This window comes from Pan troglodytes, chromosome 9 (assembly GCF_028858775.2).
Source record: "Pan troglodytes isolate AG18354 chromosome 9, NHGRI_mPanTro3-v2.0_pri, whole genome shotgun sequence".
Lineage (NCBI taxonomy): Eukaryota > Metazoa > Chordata > Mammalia > Primates > Hominidae > Pan > Pan troglodytes.
Window position 1 is genome coordinate 5,814,204 of NC_072407.2, and position 24,499 is coordinate 5,838,702.

Sequence of the window (24,499 nt, forward strand, 5' to 3'; positions counted from 1 at the left end):
ACGAAACTCCATTTCAAAAAAAAAAAAAAAGTCTGGTTGGAGACACTATATATAGCTAGACCCCTATTTCTGCTGGTACGTATATGCACCCACACACATGCACACAGCACACAGCACACATGGAGGGGCTGGGAGGGAAGCATCCAACTGTTCACATTGGGATTGTGGGAGTGAGGGGACTGGTGGGTAACACTGAGGTTTTATATCGTTTTAAGTTATTTAAGCTTTTACTAGCCTGTAACAACCGAAAAAGTGTGTTTTACACCCTAAAGGTGCAGCTGAGGACCTGTGCCCATGCCTGGCCCCCAGGGACTATTCTCAGAGCTCGCCCACGGTGTGAGCCTGGGGCAAGTTTCCAGACCCAACACACCAGGCTCTGGCCTCAGGCCTGCCTCCCAGCAGCCTCTGCCCCCACCCTGCCCACCACCAGTCTGAAGGAAGAGGCGCGGAGTCGTGGGGAAAACATCCACTTTAAGCTTTATTACAACACATTGTCTCCAAATACAAAGGGAGGGGCCAGGAGCAGAAGGTGCGGCTGCGGCGGGAGGGGCTCCAAGGGGGGCTGAAGGGCCGGCAGCCCAGTCTACAGAGACTGGAGGCTCAGCGGGGGACCTGCACCCTCTCCTCCGCTGGACTTCCCAGCAAATAACAGGAGGGGCCGGGTCCATTTTGGGGCGATCCCAATGCCAGGCAGTGGCCAAGTGGGAGGGGCCGGAGAGAGGCTTGGAGAGGACTCAGGGCTGGGTCAGGTGAAAGCCACCAGGTGGGGCCCTGGCCCGCCTCCGGCAGCACTGGAGGAGGCAGTGGCCAGGTGGGAGGGGCAGGAGAGAGGCTTGAAAAGGACTCAGGGCTCGGTCAGGAGAAAGCCACCAGGTGGGGCCTCAGCCAGCCTCCTGCAGCACTGGAGGAGGCAGTGGCCAACACAGGACCTTCGTCCCCCTGCTGGCTGCTCACTTTGGGGTAACCAGTGCCTCAAGAGTGGGAGCAGAGACAGACTGAGACAGACAGCCCCCCCCTCAACGGCCTGCAGAAGGGACGAGGGGAAGGGAGAAGGGGGCCCAACCAGTGGCCCCAGACCACTGTCTCCCGGACAGCACAGGGGTGGGGGGCGAGAAGCGGGAAGCCAGTGCATCCTCCTCACCCAGGGTCTCCTCAGAAACCCAACACAACAGACAGACGGGAGGCAAATTTACATAATTAATAATAATTAACCAATAATAATAAATACTTAAACCTCTAATCCATAGATTGCAAATACAACGATAGCTTATTTTCTTGGGGGAACAGGAGTGGGTGGGGACAGAGGGAACGGGAACAGGACTTTTGCTGAAAGGAGGGATGACAGGAACACAGAGCTGTGGGTGAAAAGAAGAACAAATAGAAGAAACAGCAGAGAGGGCGGCTGGCCGGGGCGGGATGGGCGCCTCCCTGGCCCTGCTCCAGGACTCAGGACTGGGTCCTGCCCTGGGCTGCCTCTCCGGCCAAGCCCCTGGCCTCTTCCCACAGTGACTGGCCCCATTCCTAGACCCTAGGACATCTGAAGGGCAGGGGTCCCAATGGCCCGAGGGGGTATGGGGCAGGGGCAGCAGGCTGACCCACCTGGGCCCAAAAGCCACCTGTGTTTGGGGGCTGGCATGCCACCTAGAGAGAGAGAGCACCCTGGGAAAGGGGTGAATGGGAGTTTCTCTCCTGAGCGGCCCCATGGGGGTGGGGGCAAACGAGGGGGCTTTACCTGTCTTGAGGCAGCACTCCCTAAGTGAAGCAGGCCTATCCCAGCAGCACAGGGGCTTGGCTGGCGCCTGAACTCCCTGTGTGAGCAGCACCTGCTCACAGAGCCCCTCAGCCTGCAGGTGCACACCTGAATTCCAAGTTCTGCCTGGGGCATGGCTGGGGGGGGGGGGGCGGGGCAGACCTGGAACAGAACCCTAAGACCACCCCCTCCTCATACCTGGGGGTCCAGGGCTTCCTGCCCAGTGGAGCCAGCACTGGTAGCCAGGCGCCTCCTGCCTGACCCCCGGAGGCCAAGCTCCTCTCCTGCAGTGGTGCCACCCGGCCCGGCAGGCAGCTCTGGGGGCATGGGCAAGGGAGAAGGGAGGGCCGCAGCCCTCTAGGAATGGCCTTTCTGAGCCACTCTGTGGCTGGACTGGGGCTCCGGCAGGAGTTGGGGGCACTAACACCTCTGTCCTCCCCTGGGCTCCACCTCATCTGACGTTCCAGAACCCCCTGCCCGAAGCCCCTACACACACGGTTCTATTTCTCAGCCCCTCTGAACACCCTGGCACCATGGGGCCCAATGCCTGTCCTCCCCTGCCAGAGAACAGCTCTGGGGCAACGGGCAGCGGAGTGCCCTCCTTGCCACCAAGATTTGGTGCCTGGAGCTGATGGAGGGCTGGCCGCACCTCTCCGGGGCACACCAGCTCCTGCTCCTCCATCCTATGGCTTTGGTGCAGAGCCCTAGGCCGGCGCAGAGAAGGGAGGGAGCAGGGGAGGTGGGTGGGGGAAGAAGGGGGGTTCTGCGGCTCAGTTTGTGGCAAAGAAGTTTTTTTTCCTTTTTTTCACCTTTTTGTTATGTAAAAAGTGCACGAAAGCTCGGCAGCCTTTGCAAAGGTCAGCAGTGTTTCCTGGGGCGGGGGAACTGGGAGGGGCCCCAGGCCTGGCACCCAGCTTGCGACTGAAGGTGGCCTCGTATTGCTTAGAAACATATGTTTCAGTTTAAATACCAGACAGTAAAAATAGAGCTCGAGGACCACCCGCACTCTTGCCAAATCATTGCCAGAATGAACAGCTTAAATAAATAAAAAATCGAAATATTTACTTCTCGATAAAAATCCCAGTAAAACCATTTACCTTTCTTTGCATTATATATAATATACATTTATAACAGGCCTGGCTGCGGGCGGCGGGGCCGAGGGCAGCGGAGGGGTCAGGACACCTCGATGACCTCCACGCTGCCCGAGAAGCTCGCCTGCTTGCCCAGGGCGGCCAGCTCCTCGCCGCGCGCGCGCCCCTCCACCATGCCCTCCTCGAACTCCATCTGGCAGCTGCGGCGCTTGAACTGCGTCTCCGGGGCCGGCTCCTCGGGCCAGCCGGTCCGCGCGTCCCGGGGCTCAGCCCTCGCTGCCTCCCGCCGCCGCAGGTCGCTGCCGCCGCCTGGTCCCGGGGCGCCCGCCCGGCCGAAGGGCGCAAACAGCACCCCGCCCGCCCCCTGTGCGCCCTCGGGGCTGAAGCACCAGGGCCCGTCGGGCGACGGCGTGCCTGGGGAGTCGAGCGGCGGTGCCCAGGCCCCGGGGCCGGCCGGCTGGCCAGGGCCGGGCAGCCCGGGCGCCGACAGGGCCGAGAGGCCGTGCCGCGGAGTCTGCCGGGCCGCATCGCCGAAGTTCAGGCCGAGGCTGTGCGCGGGGGAGCGCGCGGGGGAGCCGGCGGGGGGCCGGGGCCGCCGGCGGGGCCGTGGGCGCGCCTCGGGCGCGGCGTCCGGGCTGTCCGGGCTGGGCGAGGACAGGCCCAGCGCGGCCCCCGACGGGCTGTCCAGCTTGCAGAGCTTCGGGGCCTCGCCGGGGTCGGGGGGCCCGGGGCCGTCGGGCCGCCTGCTAGGGGCGTAGGCAGACTTGATGTCCAGGGAGAAGGAGCGCTTGAGGCGGTTAGTGTCCTGCAGGCGGTCCGAGGAGAGGTGCAGGCCGCGCAGGCCCTGCTGCAGCGCGCTGGTCGCCGGGGGCGTGGGGGGTGTGGGGGGCGCGGGGGGCTCCCCGCCCGCGCTCAGGCAGCCCTCTCTGGCAGCCGCATTGCCTGTGGCAGCGCTCTCTGAGGTAGGTGGTGGCAGCCGTGGCAGCGGGGCCCCGGCGGCAGGACTGGGCGGAGGCTCCGGCGTCCCTGAGGGGGTGCCCGGGTCGCCCTGCAGGGCGGCCAGCAGCTTCAGGCTGCGCTCGTACTCCAGCAGCTGGCCCAGGAAGTTGAAGTTGGGCGAGATGGACGGGCGCCTGTCCTTCACGAACCTGCGGGGGAGGAGGCTCAGTCCCAGGCGCCCGCCGGGGCCAGGCTGCCCACCTGACGCACCCGCTGGGCACCCACGAGCTCATGTGCGCCAGGCTGGTTTCAGGCCCTCCTCCCTTGCCACGGGTCCTGGACGGTGGGGTCATTCTGGTGCAAGTGGGCAGCCGGGGGAAGGGAGGCGACGCTGTGAGCCACAAGTGCGCGACTGGGGAAGGCGGTACCTGTAGGCGTCGTCGGAGGACATGCCCATGGTCTTCATGATGTAGGCGATGGCGATGGTGGCAGAGCGGGAGATGCCAGCCAGACAGTGGACGATGACTTGGCAGCTGGAGAGCTTGGCTTTATCTGGGCAGGTGGGCCATGGGGGCCAGGTGAGGGCTAAGACTGCACAGCTTCTCCCTGGCCCAGGTAGGGGACCCCACCCGCCCAACTGCCAACAGTTCCGGCTACTTCCTGGGGACCCCTCCTGTGTCTGTGGCCACACACAGCTCTAGCCTTCCTCTAGCCAGGTCCCCACCCTCCGCCCACCGCAGACTCACCGATGAACTCGATGGACTTGTCCAGCCAGGGCAGCAGTTTTTCACAGTAGTTGTCGTTGATGGGGACCCGCATGAAGCGGCTCTCGCAGATGAAGTCAGGCTTGGGGCAGGAGTTGCTGGCGTTGAGGACGTAGCTTATTCCATTTTGCGTCATCAGATCCTGGAGGGGCGGGAGGGCGGGTTGGAAAGGGGTGGGAGAAGCTCGGGGCGGGAGTGAAGGTGGAGGCTTTTCCTGCCCTGCCGTCAGGAGGGCCTTTAGAATCCTGGGAGCCTTGGAATTTGTCCCAGATCCCAGTGTATCCAGGGGAGGGCCCAGGAGGCCTCTCTGGTCCACCCTGGCACTCTGGGCCCGTGCGGGGGGTGGGGCATGGCTGGCTTCCGACTGCAGGCCCCACCCACGGCTGGTGGTGGGCTCCTAGGAATTTTATGATTGCCTGGGTGGTGGCTTTTACCCTTTTCCCTCGTCACCATTTTTAAAACACGGGATTCTTTCGGAGCTGGCCAGAGGCCCAGTGACATCCGCAGCTTGGCATGCCAGCTCCCCGCTCCTCCCCCCAGCCCTGCCGGGCCCTCCAGCAAGCCCTGCTGTGGTCCTTCCAGGGGCATGGGTGGGAAGCCTGGGGTCCTCCTGGGCCCCCACCCATGCTTCTCCCACACCCAGCTCATCCACTGCCTTCAGCTCCTTTCCTCCCTCATCCCCCGCTCCGCTGCCAAGCTGCTTCTGGAGCTCCTGCCCCTTTCCCATTGACCACCCCCCCAACTCCACTGCACACACACCTTGTTTAGGACGTCTTTCTGCGAGCCCAGGTAGAGATGAGGCAGGATGCGGGTCAGGCCCACGCTGGGCACAGGCAGGCAGGGCTGGGAGAGGCTCATGGGTAGCAGGGCAGCAGGCTTGCCCTCGCAGAGGCCGGGGAAGCAGGAGGAGAAGGTGGCGAAGCCCCCTGTAGGAGGAGGGCCGTCGAGTGGGTTGAGAGAACACCTAGGGCTCCCTGTCCACCTAGGGTGCCCTGTCCGCCTAGGGCACCCCATCTACTGCTGAGGATCAGTCACACCCAGCCCAGACCCGAGCCTGAGCCCAGCCGGCAAGCCTCTGGCGGCGCACCTGCTCTGCCCGCGATGGGGGGAGGGGGTACTGCCACACATTTACAGCCTGCACCTACGCCCACATTCCTCCTCACGCTAATTAGGGGCTGACCCAGCTGAGGACGCTGCTAGGATGCCCGTAAAGGTGGCGTTGAGGTGGCTGGCCATCACAGCACGCGCTGGGCCCAGGCAGGGGTGGGCTCAGAGGCCACAGGGGTCTCCTGCTGAGGGTGTGCGTCACACAGCCCAGAGGAGAGGCCCTCACGAGCCCCGCCATCTCCCATACCCATGGCCTGGGGCCAGGCTGGGCCTTCCTCCTCCCCTGCACTGATGCAATGCCTCCCTGCCTCCAGCTGGCTGGGAGCCCCAGGCCTGGGCTTGGGTGCCAGGACCAGGAGGCCAGGGCTTCCGAGAGGCCCTCCCCGTCCCCAGGCATGACATCACCCTGGCACAGCCCTCGGGGCATTTGCCGTCTGGTTATGGCTGTACTCCACCCAGCAGGGGAGGACGGAGAGTGGAGAAGCCCGGGGCACTGGGGGCACGCGGAGCAGGCAGTGGGCACCCGCTGCACACGTGACCAGCGTGTGCTGCTGCCTTCCACACACGTCCAAGTCCGAGGCCACAGGCTGGTGGGAGGAAGTCCCCTGCCCTGCACCAGCTGGAAGGACCCGAACGTGAATCCCTGGATGTCTGACTCAGTGACCATGGGTAGTGCACACCATGGCTCTGGTCTCAGCTTCCTCCTCCTGCCTGCCACACAGCATCGTGTGGTTCCAAGAAGATAATGAGCACGAAGACACATGGTGAGAATGGACCTGGCCGTCCCTGACCTGGCTGGGGCGACCACCGATGTGGACCAGAAACTGGGCAGCACCCACCTGGTGGCTGCCAGCTCTTGGGAGGGTGAAGCCAGCATGGCCCAGCACCACCCCGAGGACACCTTCCAGAACATAAGCCCCCATGGCAAGCCGGCTCCTGCTTGTGCAGAGCCTGAGGCAGCTGGGCTGAGGCCTGCCCTATCCCATTGGACGGGGCAGGGGAGTGACGGCGGGAGCTCAGGGCCTGGGAACCCCAGGGCTCTTTTTTGTCCTGGTTTGCAGAAGAGGCTGGTGCCACATGTGTAGCAGGTGCCCACTGCCTGCCCCGCGTGCCCCCAGTGCCTAGGGCTCCTCCTCTCTCCATTCTCCCCTGCTGGGTGGAGTAGAGCCACCCTGGATAACTCCTGAGGACAGGGGAGTGTGTGCAAACCCCCAACCAGAACACCTGCTGTGCCAGCTCCCCGTGTCCCTAAAAAGGGCGTGACGCTGGGGGACTGTGGAGATGGGGGAAGCTCCAGGCTGGGTGGGTTGAGGCAGCAGCCTTGGAGGAACAGTCTCTTCTGTGGGAACCTGCTGACTGGACAGGGGAAAGCAGGTAGGTGACTTGTCACCAACGACGCCCCAGCTTGCAGGTTCCCCTGAGCAGAGGCTGGGATGGGCACTGTAGCTGGCTTCCACTCACTGTTCTGAGCTGGGGTAGCCCTGGATGTTCCCGCTGCAGGACAGCCCCGGGGAGGTGGAAGGGCTGCACCACTTCTCTGCAGACTCTTCTGCCACCTGCTGCCTCTCCTCCTCCCTGTGGCTCTCCCGGGGATTTTGTGCCTTACTCTCTGCTTTCTCCAGGGCCTGGCCAAAGGAGGAGGTGCTGGGGATTCCATCAGAACCCTCCCACCTCTCCCAGAGGAGGTAAAGGCAGGAAAGTCTCTGGACAGGTGCAGAGAACCGACAGCTATGTCAGCAATTCCCCAGGAAGCTTCCCAGGACCTCCCCAGGCGGAGCAGGTAGTGTGGATGTCCCTACACACCCCACTGTGGATGCCAGGCCTAGCAGGGACCGAGGCTCCAGGGATTTCAGAACCACCCAGGCTCTGGGGGTGAGTGATAAGTGAGGGGTGTTGGGGTTCAGTGGACCCTTTGTAGGTCCCAGCACTCTTTGGGCCCTGGGGAGGCACCCCTACCCCCAGGCATCTCCAAAGGCGCCTTCCCAGTATCCCTGCTCCCTGACTCGGGGGTTTCTGGGGGCAGCGCCTGCAGTTCACCTGTTACTCACAGTGAAATCCCAGACTTGAAAAAAGGCGTGTGTACCAGGACATGTGCCTGCCCCATGCCACCTGGGAGACCCTGCAAGCGCTTATGGCCACAGTCACAGACGCACTTCTGCCCGCCACCTCCATGACCCCCGGACTCCCCGCCAGGGCGGGAGCCGCCACTCCACCCACTTGCAGTGCAGTCGCCCGGCCAAGGGTCCAAGGCCGACTGCGGGCCGCTGCTTAAAGGGCCAGGCCCCTCTCTCATCCCTTGCCGCTTGCCCCCCAACATCGTGAGCAGCGCAGCTGGAGTGGGGGAAGAGGAGCGGCAGGGGGAGGTGGGGTTCACAGCAGTCCTGGGACCCCAGCACAGCCTGTCCCGCCACTGTCTCTCTCCTGCTTCCCGCAAACCTGCCCTGCTGTGGGGAGGACAGAGGCTTGGTCCTCACATTCCGGCCTCTACTGTCCCTGCAAATGGACCAAGGAGCTGTGTTGCCTGTGCTGCGGGATCCTGGAACATCCCTTCTCCTGGGTGAGGGGCAGCACCCCTGCCCCACCCAATATATTCTTTCCCACTCTCCCTGGTTCTTCGCAGAGCCAGCCCAGAGCAGGGGCTGTGCCCACCACAGGGTGGGAGGGAGCCTGAGGGCAGAGCCCGTGGGCCTGCCTGGGTGTCGCCATGAGCCCACTGTATACCACGGGGCCTGGGACTCCTTGGCAGCTGCACTTCTGGAGAAAAGGGGACACAGCCTCAACCTTGCAGGGCAGATGTCAGCACAGAAAGGCAGTTCTGAGGGTGGCATGACCAGGCCCTGGGAGTGCCCTCCTGGCAAATCCTAGCACAGGCCTGGCCCCTCCCATGCCCACACCCATCCACGCCCACCTGCACACCCATGCTGTCCCACCCACCAATGCTGGGTGAGGGCCCCAGCCCCCCAAACCGTCCCACTCTGGCCTCGAGGGAGACAGGCCCTTCCAGGCTTGGGACTTTCCTGGGATCCGCCTGCAGGTTGGGAGGTGCCACTCTGGGACCTTTCTCAGCCTCCAAGAAGAGTCTCCTGACTCCCATTCCTGGCTAGAGCAGCAAACTGGCCCTTGGGAGGGGTCCTGTTACACCTGGTGAGCTGTAAAAAGCCCCAAACTACTCTCTCCCCACCCCCCACCAGTTCAGTCCTCAAACTGGACCTAGGGGAACAGGGTTGGATCACAGCGCGTCATTCTGTGGCTTCTGCTTCTGAGAGTTCACACATACGCACACAAATCCCAAATCTCACCCAGACAAGCACAGGCAGGTACATACACAAATATACCTCCATGTATATACATGCATATACATGGGCACACACGTACATGCACATATGCGCACACACAGGCATGCATATGCCCATACACGCACACACGTACATGCACACACATACATGCACGCACATGCACACACACACATACATGCACACACATGCTCACGCACACACTCGCAGAGGCAGATGCTGGTCACCAGACGCCCAGAGCCATGCACGGACGCACAGACACCCTCTGACCATGGCCACCCAGCAGTGCAGGGTGCTGGTCTCACCCACAGACAGGTGGGGAGGGAGCCTGGCCTCAATGCTCTTGCCCAGGACACTGGACCACCCTCAAGCCTCCCAGGTGCCCTTTAGGTCCCAGGACATGGCATGTCGGGAGGTCGGCCTGGCCAAAGCGGCTGCCACCCCTTCATCCCCCACAGCCACCCTCAGGCTGGGTGAAGGTCCCTGCTTCCACTGGATGCAGGGCCAAGGGCCTGGCTTGGCTGCCTACTCCTCACCCCACCGTGCCTGCACCCCACAGTCCCCCATATCCTCTGCTTGCCTGGAACAGCCCCTGGTAGCAGAGACCAGGCAGAAGGAGCCTGGACAAAGACCCCAGACCTGGATGGGGGAGGGTGCACATCCCTGGGACAGGCCAGCTCCGTCCGGCTCTGGGACCTGGGCCGACCCTAGAAGGTGGATTCTACAGACACGCCCTCAGCCACAGCCCAAGGAAAGAAAGAACTCTCTGGGACCACGAGTGTGTGAGTGTATATGAGTGTGTATCAGCGTGTGTAGGGGGGCGGCTTCCCTGCCTCCAGGGCTTGGGGCCAGTTGCCCAGGCTGCTTTTGGGCCACAGGGATCCCTGGGGGCTGTCTGCTGGGACCCAGGCAGCAGCCTTGATGCCAGGCTGTTGCCAGGCAACCTGCACTCAGCTGGGCTTTCGGGGGCGGGGGGACTTCCTCGGGACCCCACGGCTCCAGCTGAGTTTCCAGAGGATGGGGCCTCTGCCTCCGGCTTCTGACAGGAGCTCCGGGAGTGGGAGGGGCTCCTAGCCTGCATGCCTTGCCCTACACCTCTGGAGCCCAGCTGTACTGTGAGGTTTCCTTCTGTGTTGAGGATAGTCATATTGGTGGGTCCTGAAGTGTGGGCGTCCTGGGGAGAGGATGGTGGGGCCTCAAGAACCACAGATGTATGGAGATCCCCCCGTGCCCAGCGGACACCTCCCTGATGCCCCAGCCCCAGCCCCAGCCCCACTGCCAGCGGAGCAAGTGCCTCGGGGAGGCGTGGGTCATGGACTCACCAGTGAGGATGGCCACGCTGTCGAAGCAGCCGTCCAGCTTGCTCAGCAGGATGGAGAGGAAGCTGTCTGCGGCCAGCACGCTGGCGTCCCGCGTGCTCTGGTCATAGACCACCACGTCCTGTGGCTCCGTAGCCTCCACCTGGGGGCCATGGGGCAGAGATCAGCATGCCACCTCCACCTATCGATGCCCTGGCCCCGTCCCAGCCATGCTGGCTCAAGGGAATAGTAAGGGCATCAGATGATGGGAAGCAGGCAGCTGTCACCTTGCTGCCTGGAGGGGAGGGCAGGTGCAGTCACACACTCTCCTCCATCTGCCAGAGGCCCAGATGCACACACCCACACCACACAGCAAGCCATGGGGGCAGGGAGGGGTGGGCTCCTGCCCTGCGCAGCTGTGCCCCCATGCCATGCACATGGGTGAAGGGGACGGACGCTCTGGGCCAGGCCTGTGTGGAGGAGACACAGGTGAGTGCGATGGGAGCCCAGGATAGGACCTGGCTGGCTCCCAGGGTGGTGGAGGGACAGAGAAGCTTGGCCCTGAAACGCATGCCTTCGGGTGTGGGCTCTCAGTGGGGCTAACTCTGTAGCCAGCAATTCTGCTCCCCACCCTATCCCCTCCCCAACCCCCAGCGGAGAAACAGAGGGCTGCAGCAGGACCCCAGGCCCCTGCACCAATTCCGGAGGCAGCAGCTGGAAGCTGGGTTCCTCCTGCCCTCCTCCCCCACCCCAAGGGCCAGCCCAGATGTTGAGCGGCTTTTGCTCAGACAGCACCGGTGCCCCCGCCCTGCAAGCACACACTCAGCCCTTAAGCCAGCTGAGCCGCCAACCCCGGGCTGGGTGACGTCACCGGCAGCCAATGGGATCGCACTCTGCCGGGAGTCCTTGCTGGGGGTCATTAATCACCGGATTCCCCTTGTTGGAAACCAAAGGGAGCTGATTCTGGCCTTGGGGCGGGCGGACTCCTGGCCAGTGGCCATCCCACTTGAGTCCTCCCATGTCCCAGCTCTGAACAGGGCCTATCAGTGACCCAGACCCCTCTCAAAGCCTCCAGGGCCAAGAGCTTGTCACCCTTGTCCCCTGCGAGGCAGTAGAAGGAGGAGGTGCCGCCACCTTCACAGGTCAACAGCCCCGCTGGTCCCTCCCCAGCTGCACCTGATGGTCCTGGGCAGAATGAGCTGTCCTTCCCCAGAAGGACATTCCTGGGGGGCCACAGAGAGAATTCTGGGTCCCTGAATACTCTGCGGGCTGGGGGAAGCTGTGGGACGGGGACACGGACTGCTCACGTGTGCCTTTTGACCACCCCTCCTGTCCTCACAGCAGTGGAAGTGGACCACACAGCTGTCCCTGTCCCGTGTAGGCCAGCTGGGCTGCTCCCACTGCCATGTGGTCACACCTTGCTATTCCACTCACTGCTCCCCTCTGTGAGCCTGGGTTGGCCCTGGCCACACAGTCCTATCTGCGTGGGGAGGGCCCGGCACCTCTGTGCAGAAGCTGAGCAAGGAGGCCCTGGAGGGAGGGTAGGGAAGGGTGCTGTGGGCGGGGGTGCGGGGGATGCCCTGAGCAGGGGCAACAGGCAGCGGTGAGAGGCAAGTGCCAGAGAGGACTGCTCCACACGCCCCTGGCTGTGACCCCAAGGAGTCGAGTTTGGACTGGAAGGCAGAGGAGGGGGGTGCTGCCCGAGCTGAGGGCCCCTTAGCTGTGGACCCTGGACGTGATGCATGCCTGGTGGGCAGTGGGCTGGGTACCTGGCTGCGTGCAGCCGGCTGGATGAGCTCCGCAATGGTCACCTTGCCCTGCTGCAGCCGCCGCTTCACCAGCTTGGAGCAGCAGATGTTGACGGAGCTGAGCACATGCCAGCTGTTGTACTCCACGAAGGAGCGGCTGTCGATGACCAGCGGCCCCCCAGGCCCGCCCCGCAGCAGGCTGGCCAGCTTCTTGGCATCCATCACCTTCCTCGGGAGCCGGTCCCCGGCCATGGTGGGGCAATGGGTGCTGGGGAGGGTGACCCCGGAAGTGAGGAGGGGCTGCTCCGACGGCCCAGGTGTGGCCTCGCGCTGGGAGTGACCTAGCACATGGTGCCGGACCTGCAGGGACAGGGGGATGGTCAGCAGTGCTGCGGGCCCCTGGGTGGCACCCAGAAGCTCCCCAGGACAGATCAGAGCTGGGAGCTGCGCCCACCAGGACACACCAACATGTGCCCGTGGGAACCCTTCTCCCTCTGGAGAGACCCCGTCCAGGTCACAAGGCCAGCTCTCAGCAGGATGCAACAAGGCAGAGGGGGGCAAATGGGCCCCACAGAGAAGGGTCTGAGGGCTGGAAGAGGCCAGGGGTCCTTCCTGTGGGCCCTGGGGTTCACGGACCCTTAGGCATTCCAGAACATTCCATCTCATCCCTGGGACACAGGCATCTCCCTGCTGTGACTTCTGCATCTTTTCCACCACAGGACCCCCAGCAAGTCGGGGTCTGGACTGCACCTCACCCTCCCACATGGTCAAGCTCTCTGCCCTCCTCTGGGCTTGCTGTCCTCACACCTGCCCCTCTCTCCCTAGCACAGCCCCAGGGAGTCCAATCCCCGGAGACTTGACTCCAGGGCAGCTCCGTAAGCCGATAATCCAGCCCCTGGTGGATGGTGGCCTTGGGGCTGCCTCCACTGGAGAGTGGGCTCCCGGGGGCAGCCGGATAGCAGGCGGGTGCGGGAGGGGCTCAGGCACAGAGGCACGGCTCCTTTGCCACTGCTGCCCTCCTGACCTGCAGGCTGAGGTTTAGCGTGCGCCACATGCCTGCTGGGGGTGAGTGCCCAGCTCCTGCAGGGGCATGTCGCACCCAAACAGTGCCCCTCCCCTAGCGGAGCCTGGGGTCTAGGAGGCTCCTTCAGGGGCTGATAGGGCCCAGGATGGGAGGGGCGGGGCAGCCCTAGGAGGAGGGTCAGTGTCGGGGACCCCGCAGGTGCCAGGCCCTCGGCATGGCCTGCAAAGGCCTCAGACTGCCGGGTGGGCAGGTGGAGTAGGGATGTCTGAGGATGGAGTCTCTGGAAGCCCCTCCTGCAGGCTTGATGACAAGCCTGTCACTGCCCCACTGCCGGGCCCCATCTCCCTGTCACCTGCCAGGACTGGCCTTCCTCTGGGTCCACTTTAGACTCACAGCCCCTAGGAGGCGCACAGTGTTAAGGATGATGAGTTTGCTTTAACTATGGGGAAACCGAGGCTTGGGGCAGGGTTGGGGCCTGGGTCACACCTGGGTCACACACAGATGGGCACTGGGTGTCCCTGCAATGCCATCTCCCCTGTGCCCCCACAGCTGCCAGGCAGTCAGGAAGTTTACTCCACCCAGCTCAGGACTGAGGGAAGGCTGGGAGATAGATGTACCCTGGGCCCTGCGCCCTGTGCAAAGCGGGCTACGGTGGGTAGCGGGCCCTCAGCAAGCCAGACCCCCAACCCACAGCCACAGGAGGCACTGGGGGGAGGCGCCCTGAGGACACCCATGCACTGCAAACAGCAGGCTGGGGACAGAGGCCACCACCGTTTCTGGACTCTCCAGGTCAGCTCCCAGGCCGGCGGGGGCCAGTGGGAGAGTTCACAGAGCAGCAGGTGCAAGGCTGGTGTGGACCTCGTCCCTGGCCCAGCCCCGACTCCACACTGAGGGGCAGGTCCCAGCTCCTCCCTGCCCAGGAGCCCCAGCCTCGCACTCACTCTCCTTCTCCAGACACTTCAAGCTTGGCCCCTGCCTGGCCCCTCCCGCCTCGACTGGGCCCAGGCTTCTGTGCATTCCCACCATCCCTCCTGTTGCCAGAGGCCAGGGAAACACCTGACTGTGGATGGGCAGCCTCAGCTGACCCCACGGCTGACACCAGGGATCGCGGTGGCACCTGGTCAGCAGGGCCTCAGGATCCCACTCAGATAACGTTCCTGGGCTGGTGCTCCAGCCTCCACCACAGGGTGGGGAACGGGGCCTGGGAGTCCTCTCCAGGGCCAGACCCAGCAAGTTCAACAGCAAAAGGGCCTGCTGCCTGCCTGCTGTGGAGGGTCTCTGCCTGCCAAGGGGGTCCCTGACTGCCCACAGGGGGTCCTTGATGAGCTGTTTGTCCTTCCCGAGTTCTACCTGAGCCTTGCACAGGTGGTGAGAGGCGAGGGCCCAGATGTGTGGTTCTGGTGAGACAGCGGCTCCAGGTACCTCGTAGGATACCCAAGGGTCCAGCTCAGAGACCCAGAACCCCGAGAAGGCTGCAGTGGCAGGGACACTTGGGCTGGGGGTCTTTTGAGGAGCTGCCCCGGCCTCAATGTCCTCATCCGTTAAGTGGGGGTGGATTCTCTCTCACTGAAAACAACAGAAGCAAATACCCCCCAGTGCAGGGAGGAGGGCAGGTGTGAGGAGAGGCCCTCACCCTCTCTGCAGCCAGGGCCTAGCCTTCATACAGCCCTGAGTCCTGACACTGCCATGAGAGACCTCGGTGCAGCCAGCCAGATCTGAGACCCAGAGGGAGGGGAGGGAGGAGGGCAAGTCCAGCTGCAGGGTGGTGGGCAGGGGCTGGAGGGGCGGGAGGACGGGTCCTGGCCTTTACCTGGCCCTGCTCTGCCTCCTAAGCAACGCTGAGCTGGAGCTGGGCCTGTCACCCACAATAGTATTGTTATTTGCAGCCGAAGGGGATTCATTAGCAAGTTAGCACCTCCATCGTCACCATGGCAACAGCAGAGGTGCCAGGCAACCGCTGCTCCTGCGGCAGCCACCACCATGGAGCAGGCTCCTCTGCAGAGTGGGCACGCGCCCCTCCCTGCTCTCTCCTACCCACCCCAGCAGGTGCCCGGCAGTGCAGAGCCCAGTCCTCAGCCCCTCCGCTCCTCTGCCCTACCTGGTCCTAACCTTCCTTCCCACTCCCGGTACCTGCTGTGCCCAGCACGCTCCCTGCAGCTCGCCGGCTCCCTGCCCCCTCAGAGGCCTTCTCTGTACTGCGAAGGGCTGGCCGAGTGCCCTCTCCTGCAGGAAGCCTCTGTGCCATGCTGGCCTCTGGGAGAGCATCCTCACCCACAGGGTCTCCTTGGACCTACAGCTCCCAGGGGGACATGTTCCTCACCTCTGTCTCCCCAGATGCTAAGGATCGGGGCTCAGCTATGCCAGGGATGGGGCAGGTTGGGTGGGGTGGGGAGCAGAGACACTAAGGACAGCCTGGTGCAGATCAGGGGGGCCAGCACTGGCCATGTGGGAACAGAGATAAGGAAATGTGGATGGTGTCGGTTCCACGCCTCTCCTTTCACGGCCCCACATGCCAAGCCCTCCTGAGTACCTGTGGCCCTGCTATTCCAGTGCCTAGGGGTTGGGGGGTGAGAGGCAGGGCTGGGGACAGGATGCCCCCTAGCACGGCCCCATACACCCTTTTCAAAGGTCTCTGAGCCCAGGAGGAAGCAGTTTCCAAGTCCAAAGTCAGAAGAAGGCTCCTCCCAGGCCCACACCTTCCAGGAGGCACCGGGCCGCCACCCTCCCCTGGGACACAGCACGCCTGGCTCCAGTGCCGCGTGCACACTGCCCTCTGTGCGTGCCAGAACACACCTCTTTGCACACCCACTCCACACACAGGGCTGGTGCTCCTTACCTGCAATCCACCTGCCCTGTGTGCAAGTACCCACGCGTGAATATGTGCGCACACGTGGGCTGGACATACACTAGAGTACACGCACGTCCTTGCCCTCTGTATGCAGGATCCCCTGAGAACCCCAGGACTCCGGTACCCGAGGGGTCAGCTTCAGACTCCTTACAAACACGAGCTCCCACACCCAGCGTCTCTGTGCAGCACATTCCTGTCCCTGAGCACAGACGGGACCAGGGAGTCCCAGGCCACCCCCAGCTCTCAACTGACAGCATCCTTACCATGTTACCTTCTGCTCAGCACCTAGAAATGGGGACTCACTACCTTCAGAGACAGCTGCCAGGACTGTCAAGCATGGGGGGATGGGACTGTGTCTCCCCCTCACACCTAGGCAGGCTCTTGGAGCTGTCCGGCTCACTGTCACCCAGGGATGCTTCTGGAGGCAGAAATCGTCACACTAAGGAGGCTGAGGAGAGACTGGTGGGTGGCAACTCTGGGAGGCAGGGACCCTGCACTCACACAGGTCAGCTCATCTTCCCTCACTGGGCTCCCCCAGATGCCCTCATCCCTGCCTCCCCTCAGCTCCCTTGGCTAGTGGTGTAGGACCCAAGCTGGCCTACACTCTGCTCCGCTGGCCTGGGGAAGCTGTGGACCTGGGAGAATGTGGGGTGGGGCTGGGGGCTCCCTCCGATCCCAGGAACGGGGTCCGGGCAGGGCAGGGGATGGGAGGACTTGGCACAAGGGGCCGTGACAGTCGAGTCTCAGAGCCGGACATATCCAGGTTCCCTCCCTTCCCACCAGACCTGTGTCCCTCCTGCTGGTCACTGTGCCACATGCTAAACATCAGGACCAGTGTGGCGCTTCCAAGGTTCACTGCCCTGAGCAACTCCGGCAGAGGGGGCCTCAGCGGGTGCAGTTCTCATGGCCAGAGTCCAACCACCTCTCTCTCACTGTGGGTCTGCCCCTTTCCCTGCCTTCTGCAAGAAGTGACACCTAGGTCTCCCCAGGCCCTAGCTGATGCCCCTTCGAGGCACCTGTCCAGTGGCAGCCTCTAGGCCCTGACTTCAGCCCCAGCCTGAGAAGAGAAGGGTCCTGGAGCAGAGACTGACTCTAAGCGTCTTTCTGCACCTCTGTTAATGGGACTTTATTCCCAGAAGCCTCCCCGAGGACAGAGGATACCAGGGGAATAGAACCTGCCCAGCCACACTCGTGCAGCCCCCGGCTGGCTGCAGCAGGAGGTATTTCAGCGAGACTTCAGGATGAACTTCCAGCTGGGGTCACATGATCTGCCATCCGCATCCAGTGCTTATTAGCAGTGAATGCATGGGACTGTCCTCCTGGTGGAGGGCTGGGGCCTGGGGTGCTACATTCACCCCTGGACCGCCCTAGGTGCAACAGTGTCTCTGGGTGGGCTGTGCCAGAAGGGAGGCAAGGGAGAGTGCCGGGGCTTGGACCTCCCCTCAGACCCCCCGCTGGGGCACAAAAGGAGCTTCCCTGGCCTGCAGCACCCCACCCCCACCCCAAGCTGCACAGCAAGAGCACTGCGGAGCCACGCTACATCCTGCCACCCCCTCCTCCATCCCACAGTGTCCCCGCCCCCCATCACTGCAGCACCAGAGCCCCTATTCCCCTCAGCAGAGGCCGGTACACCCCGCAGCAGGGAGACGGAGGCAGATTCTCCCAGAAGGGGTGACCCTGTTGGGGCTGGGCCTATTGTTGCCCCCTCCCCTCCAGGCCAGACTATTAGGTACCCCCACCTGGTCTGCTCCGCATCCCAGGCTGGGCAGCTGGGCCTAGCGAGGTGGCTGCAGCAGCCTGGCTGTGCCAGCCCCTCCCCCAGCGCCGCGGCTGCCTCTGCAGCAGGCGGAAGGGCGCGGGGGCTTTATCCCTCAGGGGCCGGCTGGGCACCCCGGGGTGGGGATGCAGTGCGGCCTGGACACTGGGGGGATGGATCTGCAGCCCTCCCCCCCGACAGGGGAAGGCCCCTTCCCGGGTGTCCCAGGCCAGAGGCCGTCGCGTCCCTCCCACGGCCGAGGCTCCACACCTCCCGGACCGACTCCGGGCCAGGGTCCGCCTGCTCCGGTTCTGGCCCCCGCGGGGGTGACGTTCGGGACGTCGGGGGCTCGCGCAGATCCGCGCTGGATCTCAGGCGGCCCTGGTGGGTCCTGGATTTTTGTCCCCCCCCATTCCACACCCAAAGAAGGAGCTGCGGGGAGAAGGGCGGCAACGCGGCGGGCGGGCGTGGGCTGGGCCCGGGTCCGCCGGGCGTTGCGGGGGGCGGGGAAGGGGCCTCCCTGTCCCTGGCGTCCTGGCCGGCCGTGGCCGCTCATTCCGGGGCCGCCTCCTCCTCCCGGGCGCCCACCGGGTGCCGCTGCCCCAGCGCCCCCGACGCGGCGCCCTCCGCCCCCCGGCCCGGGCCGGTGAACCCCATCCCCGGCGCCCGCCCCCGCCCCGCCGGCGCCTCCGCTCACCTCGCTCGCGCTCGCCTCGGGGGCGCTCCGGGGACCCGCGCCGCGCTCAGGGCGCCCGCTCGGCTGCGCCGTCCATGGGCCCGGCGGGGGCCCGCGCAGCCGGGGCAGGGGCCGGGGGAGCGCGCGGGCCGCGTCGCCGTCGCCGCCGTCGCCGCCGCCAACGCCGCGGGGAGCGCTCGCTCGGGCCGGGGCGCGCGCACTGCGGGCGGGCACGCGCGCTCGCGGCGCGCATCCCAGCCCCGCGGCTCGGCGGGCGCGGCCGGGCGGTTCCGGCGCGGCTCGGGCTGGGGCTCGGGCTCGGGCTCGGGCGTCCGGCGTCCGGCGGGGCGTTGTGGGGGGAGCCGGCTCGGCCGCCGCGCTCGGCCGCGAGTGACAGGCCCGGGGCGGAGGGCGGGGCCGCCGGCGGGGATGAGGTCATGCCGAGCGAAAAAAGCCCCTGACGTCACCTGCAGCCAATCAGCGCGCGCGGCTCGGGGGCAGGTGACGTCAGCGGAGCCCGGGCTCGGGGTGAAGCTGAGGCGGCTGCCGCGGGGGGGGCGGGGTGCAGGGTGCGGGTGGGTCGCGCTGCCGCCGCCTTACGCCCTCACCCCGGGACCGGCTCTTAAAGGGACCACGCGGCGTCCGGGACCCCGCCTCCAGGAAGCCCTCCCGGCCCCGGGCCCCGCGTCACCCAGGCCCCCCGTCACCCGGGCCCCCAGCCGCGTCGCACAGACCCCGGACGGTCCAGCTGAGCGGCTCCGGGCGCGAAGTCCTCCCCACGACCCGGACAGGCGCCGGCGCCGCTCCCCCCTTCTCCTGGCCTTTGTTGGCGCTGGGCCGCCGCTGGGGAGCCCTCCCCAGACCCAGGCGCGGCGTTTTACCTGCAGCGGCTGTGCTCGCCCCGCCGCGACCCCCGCAGGACGGAGCCGGATCCCCCTGCACTCGGGCGGACCTGGGACCCTCAGAGGCGAGCCGGCTGCCTCGGGTCACACATCCGCAAACTCCGGGGGCGGGCTCACCAGGACGCCGCCGACCCCCCACGACCCCCAGCCCTCCCGCTTCCGTGGAAAGCCGCCCCGACGACCCCTGTGCGGGCTGTTGAGGGGCCGCACCCCGCCGACCGCTGTGGGAACACCTCCGCGCGTGCGGCGGGGACGCGGCGAGTCCGGGGCAGGAAGAACGCACGGGTAATTGCACCTTCGGCAGGTGTTGGGCGGGAGCAAGGGGGTCAGACTCGCGCTGCAGGGGGAGGGCGGGGGAGGCCTCGCTGTCCTGGAGGAAGGGGACAAAGACCCCTGCCCAGGAGCCTGGGAGCCTTTGAAAGTAATGATTTTTTTTTTGGGGGGGGGGGGTTGTCACGAGACACCCTAGACATTTCTAAAAGGCCCCCTCCCCGCTGCCGGGTGGAGAGGGAGCGTGGGGGGATCCGCCTTCTGCCCCCGAGCCCCCAGCCAGCCTGGGCCCCCCAGGGTCACCCTGGGGCTCTGAAGGGGGCTTCGGCCGCTGGTTGAATGAAGGGCCACAGAAAATGAAGCTGGCGCAACGACCGCAGAACCCTCAGTGGGCACCAGGACCACGGAGCTCAGGGTGCCAATGGTGATGGCTGGGGGTGGGGAGTACTGTGGGCAGCAGGGGATGCTGAGCGGGGTTTGGGGCTCCCCCTTTCCATACTCAGTCTTCCTGCCAGCCTCAGAGCTGAGTACACCGTTGGCGATTAATAAGCGCTTGCAGCTCCCTTCCCTGGCCAGCCTGAGGGGAGCGGCAGTGGCCCGTATGGGGTGGGGGTGGCGGTGGAGTGCGTCCTGGCGCAGAGCTGGCACACAGCACAAACAAACGCCTTGGCGGGAGTGGGTCTGTCCCGGAAGGGAGCCCAGGGGTTATTGGGGTTGGGGCTGCGCCCCAAAGCGGGAGGGCCCTGCGAGAAGGGAGGCCCTGGCTGGAGGGGGTCCCTGAGACTGGAGGTGCCGGACCCGGATGCGGGGCCAGGTGAGTAGGGCTGCCTGGTGCAGCCTTGCTGGGTTTGAAAAGTGGGGGAGGCTTGGCCCTGGGAGGGGGCAGGAGGATTCAGGCTGAGACCCGGAAGGGGCGAAGGAGGTCCTTGAGGAGGCAGTCACAGGCCTGAAAGGACCTGGGACCCGCAGGCATGGGAGCTGTTGGCCGTTAGATAGAGGGGCTGTCGCCTGGGGGGAAGCCTCACCTGGCTTGTTCCCCCTGCCAGGCCTAGGTGAGCCCGATGGGCGTGTCTTCTGCCCAGCTGGGATGTGGCCAGCATCTGCCTGTGGCCTGGGAGTGCCCATTGTCCCCTAAGAGCTCTGGTTATACCCTGGGCAGCTACTGGCCAGGCTGGAGCAGGTGGCAGGCAGCGACCTTTAGTGCCTCCTGGAGGCTCCCAGGGGGTGGTTTGGAGGGGAATACGGCTCCCCTGGAGGGCCTGGGCTGTCCCTGGGGGGCAGAGTGCCTTGGGCGGCGATTGTTATAATCCCCGTAGTCATTTTCATGCAAATAAGCACTGAGAGCGTTAGGTTCTGCCCCCAACCAGGGTGGCGGACTAGGGAGGTGGCACCCTGGAGAGGACGGTGGTTTTTCTGCAGCCCCGCTGCTTAGTTCCACGTTGCCTTTGCACCCAGCAGAGGCCGGCCTGGGCGGTGGGCTCAGGGGCCTGGGTGCCCGACCAGGTCAGCTCAGCTCAGCTCAGCTCGGCGGCCGCACCGCCTCCCGGCACAGGTGTGGACGGGGGTGGGAGGCGCGACCAGGGAGGGGGCTGCGGTGTCAGTCCCGGCCCGGGCCTGTAGACGCCGCCTCGGGGGTCTCTGGGGCTGGGGAGGACCTTGCGAGGGGCCAGGGAGGCGCCAAGGCCGCGGCGAGGGACGTGCGGGGGTCCAGCAGCCTGGGGCGGGGACGCGCGCTCCGGGCCGTGCAGGTGGGGTCCGAGCGGGGCCGGCCCGGCGGTTCGCGCGCGCCCTCTGCCGTCCGCAGGCCGTGGCGCAGGCTCGGCCGCCTGAAGCTCCTCTCGCTTCCGGGAGGACGTCCAAGGTCGTTTCTTAAAGCATCCCTATTGCGCAGAAGGAACAGTGGGGTTCACTTTTCTCGCTAATGTGTATATAATCGTTGCAACTAATTATGTGTAGCAAACCTCCATGCCACTATTTCCCCAACTTAAGTCAAGGCATAGCTAACTCAATACAATGCCCATCCCAGCTGTTCAAGTAGACTTTTTCTCCCGTTATTTCTTTAAAAACCGTATGATTTTTTATTGTGGTAAAATGCATGCAGGAACATACGGTGTGCCATATTAACTATTTTTAAGTGAATTTGGCAGCATTAAGTACATTCACTTGCTGTGTAACCGTCACCACCACCCATCTCTGGAGCTTTTCGTCTTACAAAACTGGAACTCTACTCTGTCCTCATTAGACACCAACTTCCCAACCCCCTCCCCAGCCCTTGGCACCCATTATTCAAGTAGATTTTTTTTTTTTTTTGACGGAGTCTCATTCTTGTCGCCCAGGCTGGAATGGAGTGGTACGATCTCAGCTCACTGCAACCTCCATCTCCTGGGTTCAAGTGATTCTCCTGCCTCAGCCTCCCAAGTAGCTGGGATTACAGGCGGCCACTACCATGCCCAGCTAATTTTGTGTGTTTAGTAGAGATGGGGTTTCACCATGTTGGCCAGGATGGTCTCGAACTCCTGACCTCAGGTGATCCTCCCGCCTTGGCCTCCCAAAGTGCTGGGATTACAGGCGTGAGCCACTGCACCCTGCCAGTAGATGGGTTTTGACAACTGTATATGTAGTTTTATCACCATCATAATGAGACCTAGAAACTTTATTATCCCAGAAGTTCCCTGGTGCCCTGTCCTCACCCTCTGACCTGTCACCGTGAGTTACTGCTATCTGTTCGTACACTTTATAAAAATGGAAACAATGGAAACAAACAATGAGAGGACTTTTGCCCCTGGCATCTTTCACTCAAGGAAATACTTTTTTTTTTTTCCAGACAGAGTCTCTTTGTTCCCCCAGGTTGGAGTGGAGTGGCACGATCTCAGCTCACTGCAACCTCCGACTCCCGGGTTCAAGCGATTCGCCAGCCTCAGCCTCCTGAGTGGCTGGGATTACAGGCGTCCGCCACCACACCCATCTAAATTTTGTATTTTTTAGTAGAGATTGGGTTTCACCACGTTGGCCAGGCTCGTCTCGAACTCCTGACCTCAGGTGATCTGCCCACCTTGGCCTTCCAAAGTGCTGGGATTACAGGCGTGAACCACCTTGCTTGGCCTTAAGGAAATACTTTTGAGATTCGTCCACATTGCTGCTTTCCCACAACCTGATGATAATGTCTGTGTGGTTCTGTATTTCATGGGTGTATGGCAAGAGTGGAACCAATTCTTTATTTTTTACATATTAGATTATTTTCATATTCGGGCTATAAAAAACTGCAGCAGGCCGGGCACGGTGGCTCATGCCTGTAATCCCAGCACTTTGGGAGGCTGAGGCGGGTGGATCATGAGGTCAGGAGATCGTGACCATCCTGGCTAACGTGATGAAACTCTGTCTCTACTAAAAATCCAAAAAATTAGCTGGGCGTGGTGGCGGGCGCCTGTAGTCCCAGCTACTTTGGAAGCTGAGGCAGGAGAATTGCTTGAACCCGGGAGGCGGAACTTGCAGTGAGCCGAGATCGCACCACTGCACTCCAGCCTGGGTGATAGAGCGAGACTCCATCTCAAACAAAAAACAAAAAAGAAAACAAACAAAAAAACTGCAGCAGACAGCATCCTATTGTATATGCTTAAAAAAAGAGATATGGGATCCCTCTATTTTATCCAGGCTGGACTGAACTCTTCCTGGGCCCAAGTGATCCTCCTGCTTCAGGCTTCCCGTAGCTGAGATTATAGGCACGTGCCACCACACCCAACTCTTACATGTTTGTAACACACTTCTCAGATTATTTTTCTTTCTTTCCTCTCTCTCTTTCTCCATTTCCTTCATTCCTTCCTTCTGTCCTTCTGTCCTTCCTGTCTTCCTTTTCTTTCTTGACAGGATCTCACTCTGTCACCCAGGCCAGAGGGCACTGGTGGAAATATAGCTCACAGCAGTCTCAACCTCCTGAGCTCAAGGAATCCTCCCATCACAGCCTCCTGAGTAGCTGGCACTACAGGCATGTGCCAGCATGTCCAGCTAATTAAAAAAATTTTTTTTTGGCCAGGTGTGGTGGTGCGTGCCTGTAATCCTAGCTACTCGGGAGGCTGAGACACCAGAATCGCTTGAACCCAGGATGCGGAGCTTGCAGTGAGCCAAGATCGTGGCACTGTACTCCAGCCTGGGCAACGGAATGAAACTCCATCTCAGAAAAAAAAAAAAAAATTTTTGTAGAGATGAAGTCTCACTATGTTACCGAGGCTGGTCTCAAATTCCTGGGCTCAAGCAATCCTCCTCTCTTGGCCTTCAGCCTTCCAAAATGCTGGGATTACAGGATTATTTTCTTTCCTAGTTTTTTTTTTTTTTTTTTTTTGGATGGCATCTCGCTCTGTTGCCCAGGCTGGAGTACACTGGTGCGATCTCAGCTCACTGCAACCTCCACCTCCTGGGTTCAAGCGATTCTCCTGCCTCAGCCTCCTGAGTAGCTGGGATTACAGGCGCCTGCCATCACGCCCTGCTAATTTTTGTAGTTTTAGTAGAGACAGGGTTTCACCATGTTGGCCAGGCTGGTCTTGAACTCCTGACCTCCAGTGATCTGCCCGCCTCGGTCTCCCAAAGTGTTGGGATGACAGGCGTGAGCCACAGTGCCCCCTGCCCCCACCTTCCATGTCCCCAGATATTGCAAAGTTGCCCTGAGTGGGGAATTCCAATACCTTGCCAGCAGGCTAGAAGAACTCCATTTAAAACCCTTGCCAGGGCTGGGCATGGTGGCTAACACCTGTAATCCCAGCACTTTGGGAGGTTGAGGTGGGCGGATCACCTGAGGTCAGGAGCTTGAGACCAGCGTGGCCAACATGGTGAAACCCCATCTCTACTAAAAAATACAAAAATTAGCCGGGTGTGGTGGTGGGCACCTGTAATCCCAGCTGCTTAGGAGGCTGAAGCAGGAGAATCCCTTGAACCCGGGAGGTGGAGGTTGCGGTGAGCTGTGATTGTGCCATTGCACTCTAGCTTGGGCAACAAGGGCAAAACTCTGTCTCAAAATAAAATAAAATAAAACCCTTGCCAAC

General features: G+C 62.9%; 3 protein-coding genes across 5 annotated transcripts in view; 1 reads left to right on the forward strand and 2 right to left on the reverse strand.

Annotated features, from left to right (window-relative positions):
• Positions 1 to 458: 458 nt before the first annotated feature.
• On the reverse strand, positions 459 to 18,687 carry DUSP8 (dual specificity phosphatase 8). Its single transcript, XM_024346897.3, has 7 exons — positions 18,316 to 18,687; positions 12,012 to 12,350; positions 10,267 to 10,405; positions 5,304 to 5,470; positions 4,527 to 4,686; positions 4,209 to 4,332; positions 459 to 3,989 (listed from the first exon to the last, which is right to left on the reverse strand). The coding sequence occupies exons 2-7, from the start codon at positions 12,240 to 12,242 to the stop codon at positions 2,924 to 2,926; spliced, it is 1,887 nt and encodes a 628-aa protein (XP_024202665.1). The 5' UTR covers positions 12,243 to 12,350; positions 18,316 to 18,687; the 3' UTR covers positions 459 to 2,923.
• Positions 1,017 to 1,885, reverse strand: LOC107966989 (uncharacterized). The gene is given in 2 exon segments (XM_016920100.4): positions 1,017 to 1,652; positions 1,655 to 1,885. Coding segments are annotated over 2 exon segments (867 nt in total).
• A 135-nt stretch (positions 18,688 to 18,822) lies between the features above and the next one.
• Positions 18,823 to 24,499, forward strand: part of LOC746379 (uncharacterized) — a 33,889-nt gene continuing 28,212 nt past the window's right edge. For 2 of the 3 annotated variants that reach the window (XM_054661869.2, XM_054661866.2), the window contains exon 1: positions 18,823 to 19,481. The gene's annotated coding sequence lies outside the window, so the exon portion shown is untranslated. Of the gene's footprint in view, positions 19,482 to 19,534; positions 20,281 to 24,499 lie in introns of those variants that run through there. The other variant, XM_054661868.2, reaches the window with a different exon arrangement.

Bases quoted from the DNA above. Each gene is read 5' to 3' on its own strand.
- DUSP8 (XM_024346897.3), bottom strand. From the start codon at position 12,242: ATGGCCGGGGACCGGCTCCCGAGGAAGGTGATGGATGCCAAGAAGCTG. The intron at 10,406-12,011 runs GTACCCAGCCCA...CATGGCCCCCAG, and splicing joins AGCCGGCTGCACGCAGCCAG to GTGGAGGCTACGGAGCCACA. The intron at 4,687-5,303 runs GTGTGTGTGCAG...CCGCCCCTCCAG, and splicing joins AGAAAGACGTCCTAAACAAG to GATCTGATGACGCAAAATGG.